The sequence below is a fragment of the Pezoporus flaviventris genome, unplaced genomic scaffold (genome assembly GCF_033815535.1).
Source record: "Pezoporus flaviventris isolate CSIRO_AGI_PZ_B2104156 unplaced genomic scaffold, CSIRO_AGI_Pfla_v1 ptg000030l, whole genome shotgun sequence".
Classification (NCBI taxonomy): Eukaryota; Metazoa; Chordata; class Aves; order Psittaciformes; family Psittacidae; genus Pezoporus; species Pezoporus flaviventris.
Window position 1 is genome coordinate 5,008,034 of NW_026892578.1, and position 11,612 is coordinate 5,019,645.

General features: G+C 46.4%; 1 protein-coding gene across 1 annotated transcript in view; it reads right to left on the reverse strand.

Annotated features, from left to right (window-relative positions):
* The window catches only part of SLC9A7 (solute carrier family 9 member A7), a 74,191-nt gene extending 63,457 nt beyond the window's left edge, over positions 1-10,734 (reverse strand). The window contains exon 1 of the mRNA XM_061459770.1: positions 10,286-10,734. Coding sequence (XP_061315754.1) covers positions 10,286-10,544 — 259 coding nt within the window. The 5' untranslated portion in view covers positions 10,545-10,734. The remainder of the gene's footprint in view (positions 1-10,285) is intronic.
* Between the last annotated feature and the right edge of the window lie 878 nt (positions 10,735-11,612).

The following is an 11,612-nucleotide window of genomic DNA, read 5'->3' on the forward strand; positions in this document are numbered from 1 at the left end:
TGGTCAATGGCTCAATGTCCAGCTGGAGATCAGTAACGAGTGGTGTCCCTCAGGGATCGGTGTTGGGACCGGTCTCGTTCAACATCTTTGTCGCTGACATGGACAGTGGGATTGAGTGTGCCCTCAGCAAGTTTGCCGATGACACCAAGCTGTGTGGTTTGGTTGGTACGCTGGAGGGAATGAATGCCATCCAGAGGGACCTTGACACACTTGTGAGGTGGGCTGATGCCAACCTCATGAGGTTTAACGATGCCAAGTGCAAGGTCCTACACCTGGGTTGGGGCAATCCCAGGCACAGCTACAGGTTGGGCGGAGAAGAGATTCAGAGCAGCCCTGCGGAGAAGGACTTGGGGGTGCTGGTCGATGAGAAAATGAACATGAGCCGGCTTCAGTGTGCACTTGCAGCCCAGAAAGCCAACTGTACCCTGGGCTGCATCAAAAGGAGCGTGACCAGCAGGTCGAAGGAGGTGATCCTGCCCCTCTACTCTGCTCTCCTGAGACCTCACTTGGAGTATTGTGTGCAGTTCTGGTGTCCTCAACATAAAAAGGACATGGAACTGTTGGAACAAGTCCAGAGGAGGGCCAAGAGGATGATCAGGGGACTGGAGCACCTCCCGTATGAAGATAAGCTGAGAAAGTTGGGCTGCTCAGCCTGGAGAAGAGAAGGCTGCGTGGAGACCTCATAGCAGCCTTCCAGTATATGACAGGGGCTATAGGCATGCTGGGGAGGGACTCTTTATCAGGGACTGTAGTGATAGGACAAGCGGTAATTGGCTAAAACTTAAACAGATGAAGTTTAGATTGCATATAAGGAAGAAGTTTTTTATTATACGGGTGGTGAGGCACTGGAACGGGTTGCCCAGGGAAGTTGTGAATGCTCCATCCCTGGTGGTGTTCAAGGCCAGGTTGGACGGAGCCTTGGGTGACATGATTTAGGGTGAGGTGTCCCTGCCAATGGCAGGGGGGTTGGAACTAGGTGATCTTAACGTCCTTTCCAACCCTAACGATTCTATGATTATCCACCCCCCTACTGATCTAGAAATCAGAAATCTGAAGCAGGAACCACAGGCCAGGCATCGTTCAAAAACAAAAATCCCTGTGAGCTGTGCAGTGTTACAGGATACCTCCTGCAGCCCGGATGTATGTCTCTTGGCCTGTTAAGGGTCAGAAGTAAAAATAGTTTGCAATCCCTCTTTAGCCCTTTAACAGGCTCTGTATATCATGGATGCTCTTTCCTTGCCCACATGCTGACTGCTGGGAGTCTGGCACTGAGCTGCTGAACTGTCCCCATTTGTTCAGGAAACAGCCTCAGTATTTAACGCAAAGCTGTTGTTTCCACTCTGAAAGCCAGAAATACCAGCTTGTAGACTTTTTTTTTTTTACTTCAACAGAGTCCTTATTTATGACTCAGGATTAATGCTTTATCTCCATTTAATGCTGAACATAGCCCTTCTCCGCCACACTAAGTGGTGTCTATATTGAAACGATGTGATACAAGCAATTATATTTTTTTAGAAGGGCATTTATCTTGAAGGAGTTTTTACTAGTGTTGTAAAAAACCCCACAGTTGTTCTCAGCAGATCAGATAATTTCTGTGTCTACCAGAGATGGGCAATTTAGCTCAAATGCACTGCTTTTTTTTTCTCTCCCTATTAAAAAGCACTTCAGCCTTCAATTAACTGAGTATGAAGGGAGCGAAAAGAAATGGTACAAAACTAACTCTTTCTTTTTCTTCTTCCCCCCCCCCCCCCCCCGCCATGTCCTGAAATCAGACAATTCACTTTAAAGGTACCTTGAAAGTTACGGTGGAAGAAGCTGGTGTTTTTGGTTTGTCGTTTCTTTGACTGGGGAGAAATAGTTGAAGGCTCCCTTTCAATTAGAGTAGAGGAGGTGAACTGCTCTTAGCCAGGGAGGTACATGGTTTCTGTGCTTTCTTCCTGGCTTCAGTATTTCATTTTCAAAGGCTGAGTTTAAACTCTGCATTTCTCTTGATACAGCTATATGTGTGAGTGATGCACGGAGAAAGATCCCACTGCTACCTGATAGGTCTGTCCTAGCAAATCTCTTGTAGGTGCAGCACTGCTGACAGGAGGTGTCTGCATGCCTGGCTGCATCCTACCCTGGATGGCCCAGCCATGGGGTAGCTCTGCTGCTGCTGGTGCTCCTGACCATAACACTGTGTTTGTGAGCTTGTAGGTCTGCTGCAGCTGGCGCTACTTCTCCATAGCTGTTCTCTTCTCTGCTTGTAGGGTTTGTTTTTTTCTCAAAATATCCCTGCCCTGTTGAAATACATCTGTAGCAAATGGTATTAAAGGCAGCTGGAGGCCACTGAAATACCTGGTGCAAACCTTAAGTGCACATCATGAGTGTGTAACTTCTCTGCTGTTACCTTGTATAAGCTCCTTGGAGGGGCCAGTTTGAACAACAGGTTGTGGATCTGATGGACACCTTGGTGCGCTGGCTTTGTGGAAGTGTTTAAATGAAGTGGTATGCTTATTCTGAATGCCATGCCCCTCCATAGGGGTCTTTGTTTCCCACTTAGGCTTAAAGGAAGCTAATTAGTACTGAGGAGATATTTTAAATAGGCGCTCTTGTTCTTGTTCTTGACTTGTTCTCCTGCTCTTTCATTATGAAGTCGGGGACTACTTTTAACAACAACAAAAAAAAGGTGGAAATGAAGGATAAATGTGTTCTAAAATGCCATTAACTTGTTTGTGCATAAGATGACAATCTTCAATGTGCTGGCTGTGTGTGGATGTGTGGTGTGTGCACCTGCAACTCTTGCCATCAATAGCTAGCTGAAGAGAAAGCTTCTTATGTAGCTTGGTGTCCCCGACAGATGAGACTCTTCCCTGTGTCAGCTCTGCAGCAGGGCATGTATTGGTGCCAGCATGCTGGGTTATTGCTTCTGAGGCTCAAATGCTACCCCCTTAATTCAAGAATCAGATTAAACATGAAAACTGCTGTTAAACTTTGAGATAGCTTTGAATCATAGGATCATAGAATAGTTAGGCTTGGAAAGTACCTTAAGATCAACTAGTTCCAACCCCCCTGCCATGGGCAGGAACACCTCACACTAAACCATGTCACCCAAGGGCCTGTCCAACCTGGTCTTGAACACTGCTGGGGTGGAGCATTCACAACTTCCCTGGGCCACCCATTCCAGTGCCTCACCACCCTCACAGGAAAGAACTTCTTCCTTATATCTAACCTAAACTTCCCCTGTTAAAGTTAGAATCCGTTACCCCTTGTCCTATCACTACAGTCCCTGATGAATAGTCCCTCCCCAGCACCCTTATAGCCCCCCTTCAGATACTGGAAAGCTGCTATGAGGTCTCCACCAGCCTTACCTTCTCCAGGCTGAACAGCCCCAACTTTATCAGCCTGTCTTCATGCAGGAGGTGCTCCAGTCCCCTAATCATCCTCGTGGCCCTCCTCTGGACTTGCTCCAACAGTTCCATGTCCTTTTTACGTTGAGGACCACCAGAACTGCACACAATACTCCAAGTGAGGTCTCACAAGAGCAGAGTAGAGGGGCAGGATCACCTCCTTTGACCTGGTCACGCTCCTTTTGATGAAGCCCAGGGTACGGTTGGCTTTCTGGGCTGCAAGAACCTTATAATACCACTTCTACCTAATGAAGAGAATGGTTAGGGTTCAGATAGCAGGGGATGGGGGTGGAAATATCTCCCTACCAGAAGGAAGAGACAGGTTTCACCCAGCTCTTCAAGATGCCTTAAACAAATCCACAGAGTAGTGTGGTAAAGGGAAGACTATTTTCCTGAGGAAAAATGGGAAAAAAAGGCCACTATGCACCAACAAAGCCAAGTTCGTGAGGACAGAGGACAAAGAAGAACGTAGCTAGCTGAGCCATGACGCTTTTCTGTCACAGGGAATGTAACCTTCCTATCACTGCTTCCAGAGCTGTGTGTGCTGTGGAAAACCATCCCAGTTTGGAGGCAAGGCCAGTCCCCTGAGAAGGGAGAGTTTGGGCCACACCAAGCCAAAAACAAGGCTTACACCTATCTCCAGTCATGCCGGGAGAACACACAACAGAAGTCTAGAGTTTCAGCTCTGTTAGTGAGCCCACGCAGTGATTTAGAAAGGTGTTTCACAGGTTTCACTTCTTCACCTAAATGCTTCCCAGAAGCGGCTGTACAGATGAAGCAGAGGCACTTCCTGCTGTGCACGTAATTGCTTTGAGTGAAGGTGATTTCAGTGTTAAAATGCTCTAGTCTTTCTATAGCACAGGAATTGAGAAAGGTCTATAAAAGACACACCGCAAGAGAAGGCACAGCCAGAATCACTCCAGTCCACCACAGCTTTTTTAATTAAATATTGGAAAGAACAATATCTGAATTGCTCATTTCGTTTTGCATAAGGTATAAGCCAATGCAGGATTGTGAAATCCAGAGATAAAATTACACACCAGTTGCTACATATATTTTCATTACCATAGCCAAGGAAGCACTCCCTACTACCCTTCTGTGATCATCTATAAAACAAAGGCCTAAGTAACCAAGCAGAAAGGAGACGGCTAAAAATCTAGACCCGATTTGTCCCATCCACCTCCTCCCAAAACTACACAGAGCCCCAGTTGATACAATAGAGCAACACTGACATGGGGACACCTTCAGCACCTGACAAGCAGCTTTGGGTATCCTGTAGGGCTTGGCAGCTTTTATACACTCCCTCACCATCCTCTTGTCAGTTTTCTCACCTGCAGCAAGAGCAGAAGCTACTATAATAGCTACAGACACTACATCTACAGGGGAGCTCAGTCCTTGGGCTGTTTCAGGAAGATTCATTGGAAGGGCTGTTTCAGGAAGATTCATTGGAAGACCTGTTTAGAGATATATTTCTATTGCAAGGGAGCAAAGACAAATTGGAAAAGATGCAAAACAATCTTCAGAAGTGAACTAAGGAAAGCTTCATGCACCTACAGATCCTAGACAAGAGCAACGCTAACCTGTCATGCACTGCAGGACCACCTTAGTGTCTAAAAACAAGCTTGCCCACCACACATCAGGTTACTTACCCACAGTTCACCACACCCCAACCAACACAGCCCATCACTGAGCACACATGCAGGACAGCAAGGCAGGCAGATGTGAGCTCTGCAATGTTACAGAACTGGCATCTGTTAGTGATAACTTTCTAATTCAGATGAGAATTACAGTACATGCAAAGGAATCCCTTCCCCTTAAGCCTCATCCTGGTTTCTACAATCACATGGTGTTGTAGAACAGCGCCAGCTTTAACAGCCACTTGTGTCATATAGAGGAAATCCAGGCTTGCCGTTTCTCTCTCCTTTAGATCATGCTGGTAATCAGAAGGATATTCTGGTGCTAATTTCATAGAACATTTCATGAAGCTGAATTTAACAAACAAAAATGAACTAATTTAACTTATTGCTATTAAAACCTCTGTCCTACCTCAAAGAACCCAACATGACCACATACCGCCCCCCCCCCCAAAAAAAAATCAAAACACCAAAACAAAGCAACAACAACAACAAAAAACCACCAAAAAACACATACAACCAAAAACCCCCACAAAATCACTGCTCTGTGCTCTGAGGACTACAGCTGAATCATACAGCTGAATTATTACACTTCAAAGACATTTCAGAAATATTAGCGATTTTTAACTATTCAACTATCCCACCTGAAGAATAAATCTGACAACAGATTAACAGGTTAACAACAGATACACAGCACTTCTGCTAAAATATCTCACAAGATAAAATAAGCTCCATCCGGGTACAGACCACAAAGCAAGCTTACAGATGAGATTTGCAATACAGTTAAAACGTCCTGAGCAGCCAACAAACTGCGCAAGACTCATGTGAAAGTCCGTGAAAGAATATCCAGGAAGAACAAGCAGGTTGCCAGAGAAAGTGAGATGTTCTCAAAACTAGGTGTTGAGAGTTATGCTTCTAAATCTGTTATTAGAAGGCTTGTGTGAAAGTAGTTTATTAAATACCAACATTGCCATTATTTTGATGGCTGTGGGAGACGTGTCAGGTCATTTCTAGCATGCGTAGAGACTAAAATTGTAACAGACAGTGCTGCAGCCACATGAGCTAAAAATAGGCCTTTTCTGTATCTACTCTGTGGATACAGAAACTTAGACTGATACTGAGTATTTCAGAACAAAAAAGATGTTTTCATCCTCAGCCTTTACCTCATCTCTCATTTGTGATCCACAAAAGGTAATAGAAGTTTTACATGCCTTTTCATATATTTTCCCCCTCCACACTGAAGTCCAATTTTGCTTTTACTTTTACCTGCAGCATTAGCACATGTGGCTTCCAGAACAACACCACAGTTGAGAAGGTACCTGGTAGGACTGACATCCAAATTACTGCTTTTGAAAGGGGCAAACTAATTGCCTAATGGGAGTGATATCTCTGGATCTGTTGGCACACATCTACTTATCCAGATAGCTGTTTCTTAAAGAGAGGGTGCTGGGAGCCCGCCATCACTTCCCATCTATAAGCTCTTCCTAGAGTTCTTGAGGTGCACAGTCCACGTCCTCTGGTGCCCTACCAGATGAGGATGCTCCTAAGAGAGTGAAGAAACCTGCTAAACACAGAGCCGCTGTTCACCTCTGTTGAACGTCTTCAGGTAAAACATGGCTCACGATGCTTTATCCTTGGGACTCAGACCAGCACAAAGGCAAGGAGCATCATGATCCCTATCACAGGCTGGAATACATGTATCAGCAAAGTCTCAATTCCTTAATTTCTCTGTTATGGGATGGTTGTTTGCGTTTTTTTAATTGCTCCATAATGACTTACATTAGTAACACTGCTGCTGGAGCACCTGCACAGCATTTGCAAGTATTTAACTTTCATAAAAGCAGCCCCCTTGTTACAGTTTCAAGACCAGATTCAATCGTATTTAGCACTTTATAAGCCAAGTACATCTTATGAAATGACCTGTGGGTGATCATAGCGCAGTGCTATGGTGCATATTTATTTTCAAATCTGTACTGCACCCGAACCTGCAGCTTTTGCCAGAAGGTATTTTAAGACATTCAAAAAAAGTTAGGGTCGTTCCACTTTCACATACACAACTGTCAGATCTATCATGCGCAGCTGAAGTTTTCATATTGCTTCAGCACAAACAAGATTAAGTTGCACATCACAAAAAAAAAAAAAGGGGGGGGGGGGGGGGCGAGGAAGGAGGGGAGGAAACAAGGCTGCAAGTCAATAAACACCCATATAAGCTCTGTGTTAGTTCACATCTCAACAGACATTTCCAGAGAAAGATATTTTACACATCAGAATAACATAGACAGACAAGCAGCAACTGTCTGTTGGAGAACAGTGACAACACAGGAAATAAGAAACAGGGAAAGACTACATAATGACTTTAATGACACTTTAATCTTCAATCAAAGCAGCTAGCACAATGAAGTTGTATACAACACAGCAAATTTGGATTCTGGTTAAAGCCTGGCTTCTGGAAGCAGCTTCTCTGCTCACTGTTTCAAGCCAGTGTTGTGCTATCTGATGCCTACTCTAGTCTCGTTGAAAGAGGTCTCGTTGCACATTAAATTAATCATGGCTAGATGAAAAGAAACCCAACTCCATCACCTCTTCTTAAAGAGCAAAAGGAACTAGCAACCATCAAGACCTGCAGCTGTAACTAGCTCAAGTCAAACGTGCATTTCATCCAATACCATCATACAAACATTCATCACTTTGAGACCAACAGTTTTTGAGGGGTTTTAGGTGCAACAAGCCAGCTTTTTCCAGGTCATGGTCTCCATAATAAAAATTAATCAGCACTGAAGTGTTGACTTACTTCTGTAAATGAAGGCCACTTATTTGGGTAGCATTGGAAACCACTGTGATAGAAACACTTCAATTTTTCTGTTAAAAAGTTGAATGCAAGTGGTACAAGTGCTGTAGTCTTGACCATAAAATCATATGAAAATTACCTAGTGTGCCGAATTTGGAGCCTGCACCACTAACATATTATTAAATACATCCTTAAGAGAGCACCTAGACACCCAGAACTGATTTGGGTGTTTGGTTTTTTTTCGGGTTTTTTTGAGTGTGTTCTTTTTTTGTTTGTTTGTTTGGGGGTTATTTGTTGGTTGTTTTTTTGTTTGCTTGTTTGGTGTGTATGTTTTTATGACCACACCAACTCTGGTTGAAATACTGCCTAATGATTTTGTGCTTAAGTCAGACTGATCAAATACATGCCTCTTAAATGCATACATAGTTGAAAACACACACACACACACACAAAAAAACCACAACATGCAGTTTTCAGATACCAAGTTATCAGCAAAATAGAAACCCATCTCAGTTTTGCCACTGTCCTTTAAGTGACAAGGAAGAAGAGAAGCTCTTATTTGAAGAATGAAACCTGGTTATCAGAAGCATAACAGACAGTTATTATGACACTTGCAATGTCCTTTTCTTTGCTCTAAAAGAAGTCTGCAAAATGCTTAAGTGAAGCTGGGCCTCAGCAGAGCTTTACTGGCAAGAAGGTTAACCGTGTTAGAAAGGAACTGAACTCACTAAACATGTTTCTTTAGATGTTTACCACAACACAGCAAGAGTCTCTTTGGGAGAGAGAAGATCATGTATCTTGGTAGACTAGAGGGACTCATTTAGAAGATGAGTGTATTGAGGAATAATATATAAAAAGAAAATGATTCAGGCAAGGGTACACCAAGAATATGCAATGGTTAGAGCCAATCCTTTTTTCAGCAGTGTTGCCTATGGGCAGAAATGGCTACTGCATAGCACCTTTCCTAATACACCATTTCAGCACTTGAATATTAAATTGGGAATCTAGCATTCATTTCATGGATCAGGAACTGGATATTAGAGTAAACTAATTTGAGTTTCACCAGAGGTAAAAGTTCTCCAGTTGAACAGCTTCTTATTTCGCACACAGCTCATCAAAGCACATACCCAAATGCCCTGAGTGCCCTGGTACTTGTATTGCATACATTAGCACTCCCACATACACAGGATTTCCACCATAAACTAAACCACCTAATGGTCATAGAACAGAGGTGAACTTTCTGAGGGTGACAACACCAGCGTAGTATCTAAACAACATCTTCAATACAACCTTACCCCATCTCTTCCTGTCAGCACACATACAGTTAACCTACTGCCTCCTGAGCACTACTCAGCAGCTAAGCAGTACCATGCTAGTGTAGAACTAATTGTTAATTTGCCAGTTTTTAGCAACAAGCATATGTGAAAGACACAGCAATGCAGCAAAGAGATCAGTGACTAAGAGCAAACTGGGATGGCTTAAGAGAAGCATCAGCAGAGGAAAATTCCACTGCTTTGCAAGCAATCATATAGCTCTCAAGATCAGTAGTACTCATCAGGGAGGAAATAGTTCTCTTTTCCCCTCCCCTCGAGTGCTGAATTTCTCATCTGTGGTTACCCTCAATATGTTTATCCCGACCAGCACCGGGTAGGTGTTCCACACCATTCATCAGGAACCGACTCGGCTCATAAAGAAGAAATGCCCTCGGTACTACGGTAATAGCCAATCACCAACAGACAAATCATTTTTTAAACGGATGGCTGCTCTTCATCGCAACAGTCTATGCTGCGTAGCAAACTGCACACAGAATACAACAGCGCGCGTTCGCAGCGGAGCGAGTCCTCCGCAGCACCAGCCGAGGCTCACCTGCGGTCCTCTGCGCCAGCCACCAATAGCACCGGCGCAGAGCCCCGCTCCTCCAAACCATCATCCCCATAACCGCTTCTGATGAGAAATTTACTTTCCCTTTACACACAGAGGCAGCTGGAGAGGACAAACTCGATTCAGTACAGTCCTTACTCCACCAGGCGGGCTTAGGACGAGCTGCGGGCGCTGTCTAGGGTGTCTGGTACCACTGCGGTCAGTGGGTTCCCAGCAAACTCAGGTCACCGGTAACAGCGGCATGACAGCAGTCAAGAGCAAACCCCACAACAACGAAGTTTAAACACGCTCTTTTCACACAGGAAAGGCTCCAGGGGGGTGACGGGATCCGGGAGCTGATGGGCTGTGCCCCCCCCCTCCGGGCGCGGCCTACCCCTGCGCTGCCGCCCGCCAGCCGCGATGGGGGCGCGAGGCCAAAGCCCTCCCGCCCCTTGACTCGGTTCTGCGAGGGCGCAGCCGAGCACAGGGCCCCGCCGCCGGCGCCCCTGCCGGAGGTGACACCGGCCCCCAGGGAGCCGGCTGCCCGGGGGAAGGGGAGGAGAAGAACGGGGCTGAGGCGAGGGCAGCACTGGCCGAGGCGCGGCGGGACTCACCGTAGATCATAGCCAGGCCGGTCTCATGGAGGAAGCGGACGCGGCGGTGCTTGAAAAGCCAGATGGTAAGGATGGTGAGAGTGAGGAGCAGGATGAAGGTGAGCAGGCTCACACTGTCCTGCCGGTGGCTCTCCTCCGCCTCCTTCTCGGTGGCGAGCTCCTCCATGGCGCTGCTGCTCCGCTCCGCCGCCCGCAGCCCACCGGCTGCTAACAGAACAAGCAGGAGCATTGGCAGCTGGCGGCGCAGGGGCACAGCCATGGCTGCAGGCTGCTGCGGCTCCCCGCTCCCCACCCGCCGCGGCGGCCGGCGGGCACTGCCCACTGCCCGGCCGGCGGCGGAGGGAGGAAAGAAGGGAGAGGCGCCAGCACGCAAGATCCCGCCTGCCACCGCCTCCCCTGGCCCCTTAAAGGCGCAGCCCCAGCAGCAGTGGCCGCGGCCAGGGATTACGGGCTCATGTGCCGTAAAGACGCGGTGTTCTCCCTGTTCTGGGCTCGGCCTCGTGGAAGTGAAGCGGCGGGAGGTCCCGGGGTGGGTGAGAACGGCCCTGTCCAACCCCACCCCGGAGCTGGTTTCGTTTCGGGAATCTCAGGTGCTCATCCCGGTCTCCTCATATCCTACAGCAAACCGGTGCGCAGCGGCTGCACAGGTGCGGTGTTGGATGGAAATCATCACCCTGGAGCCCGCCTTGCCCGGGTCCGAGTTGGGCCGGGAGCTGCGGGTCTCCGTGAGGCCTGAGAGAGGATAAACGCAGGCACCGGTCGCTCCGGGTCTCTACGAATTGGTAGACGTTCTCCACAGGGAGCGAGAATGTACTCATTAGAATCACCAGAGCGCTTTCCCACCTAGGCTTTTTTTTTCTCCTTCTTCCCAGCATTTTTCATTCTAAATGTATTTGATATTAAAAAAGCCCAAAACACGTGTTTTAAAATCATCTCGGGTTGGGGAGGGAAAGAAAAGTCACTTTCTGTTTCTTGCAAACAAGCAAAAATCGGAACTTCCTTCTTTAGTTTTTTTCTTTACTGAATGGAACATTTTCATTATTTTATTTTTACCAGTAATACCAGGGAATTCTGAGTAATGAAAGTGTTTGGTTCTTAAGAAATGCTTTAAAACTCGTGTTTATGCGGTTTTTATCAGCAGCAGCAGGAGTGTGCTTTGCCTTTGCTTGCCAGAGGAATCTCCTCCCAGTTCCCAGCAGTGGCATGAGCAGCGCTGACCTTCCTGCTTCTGTGACATTTCTCCCAGAACTGTTATTTTCAGTCGCAACTTCCAACATTTACTTTACCCATTTTTCTGCATAAGAAGAAGGCAGAACATGTTTGGACA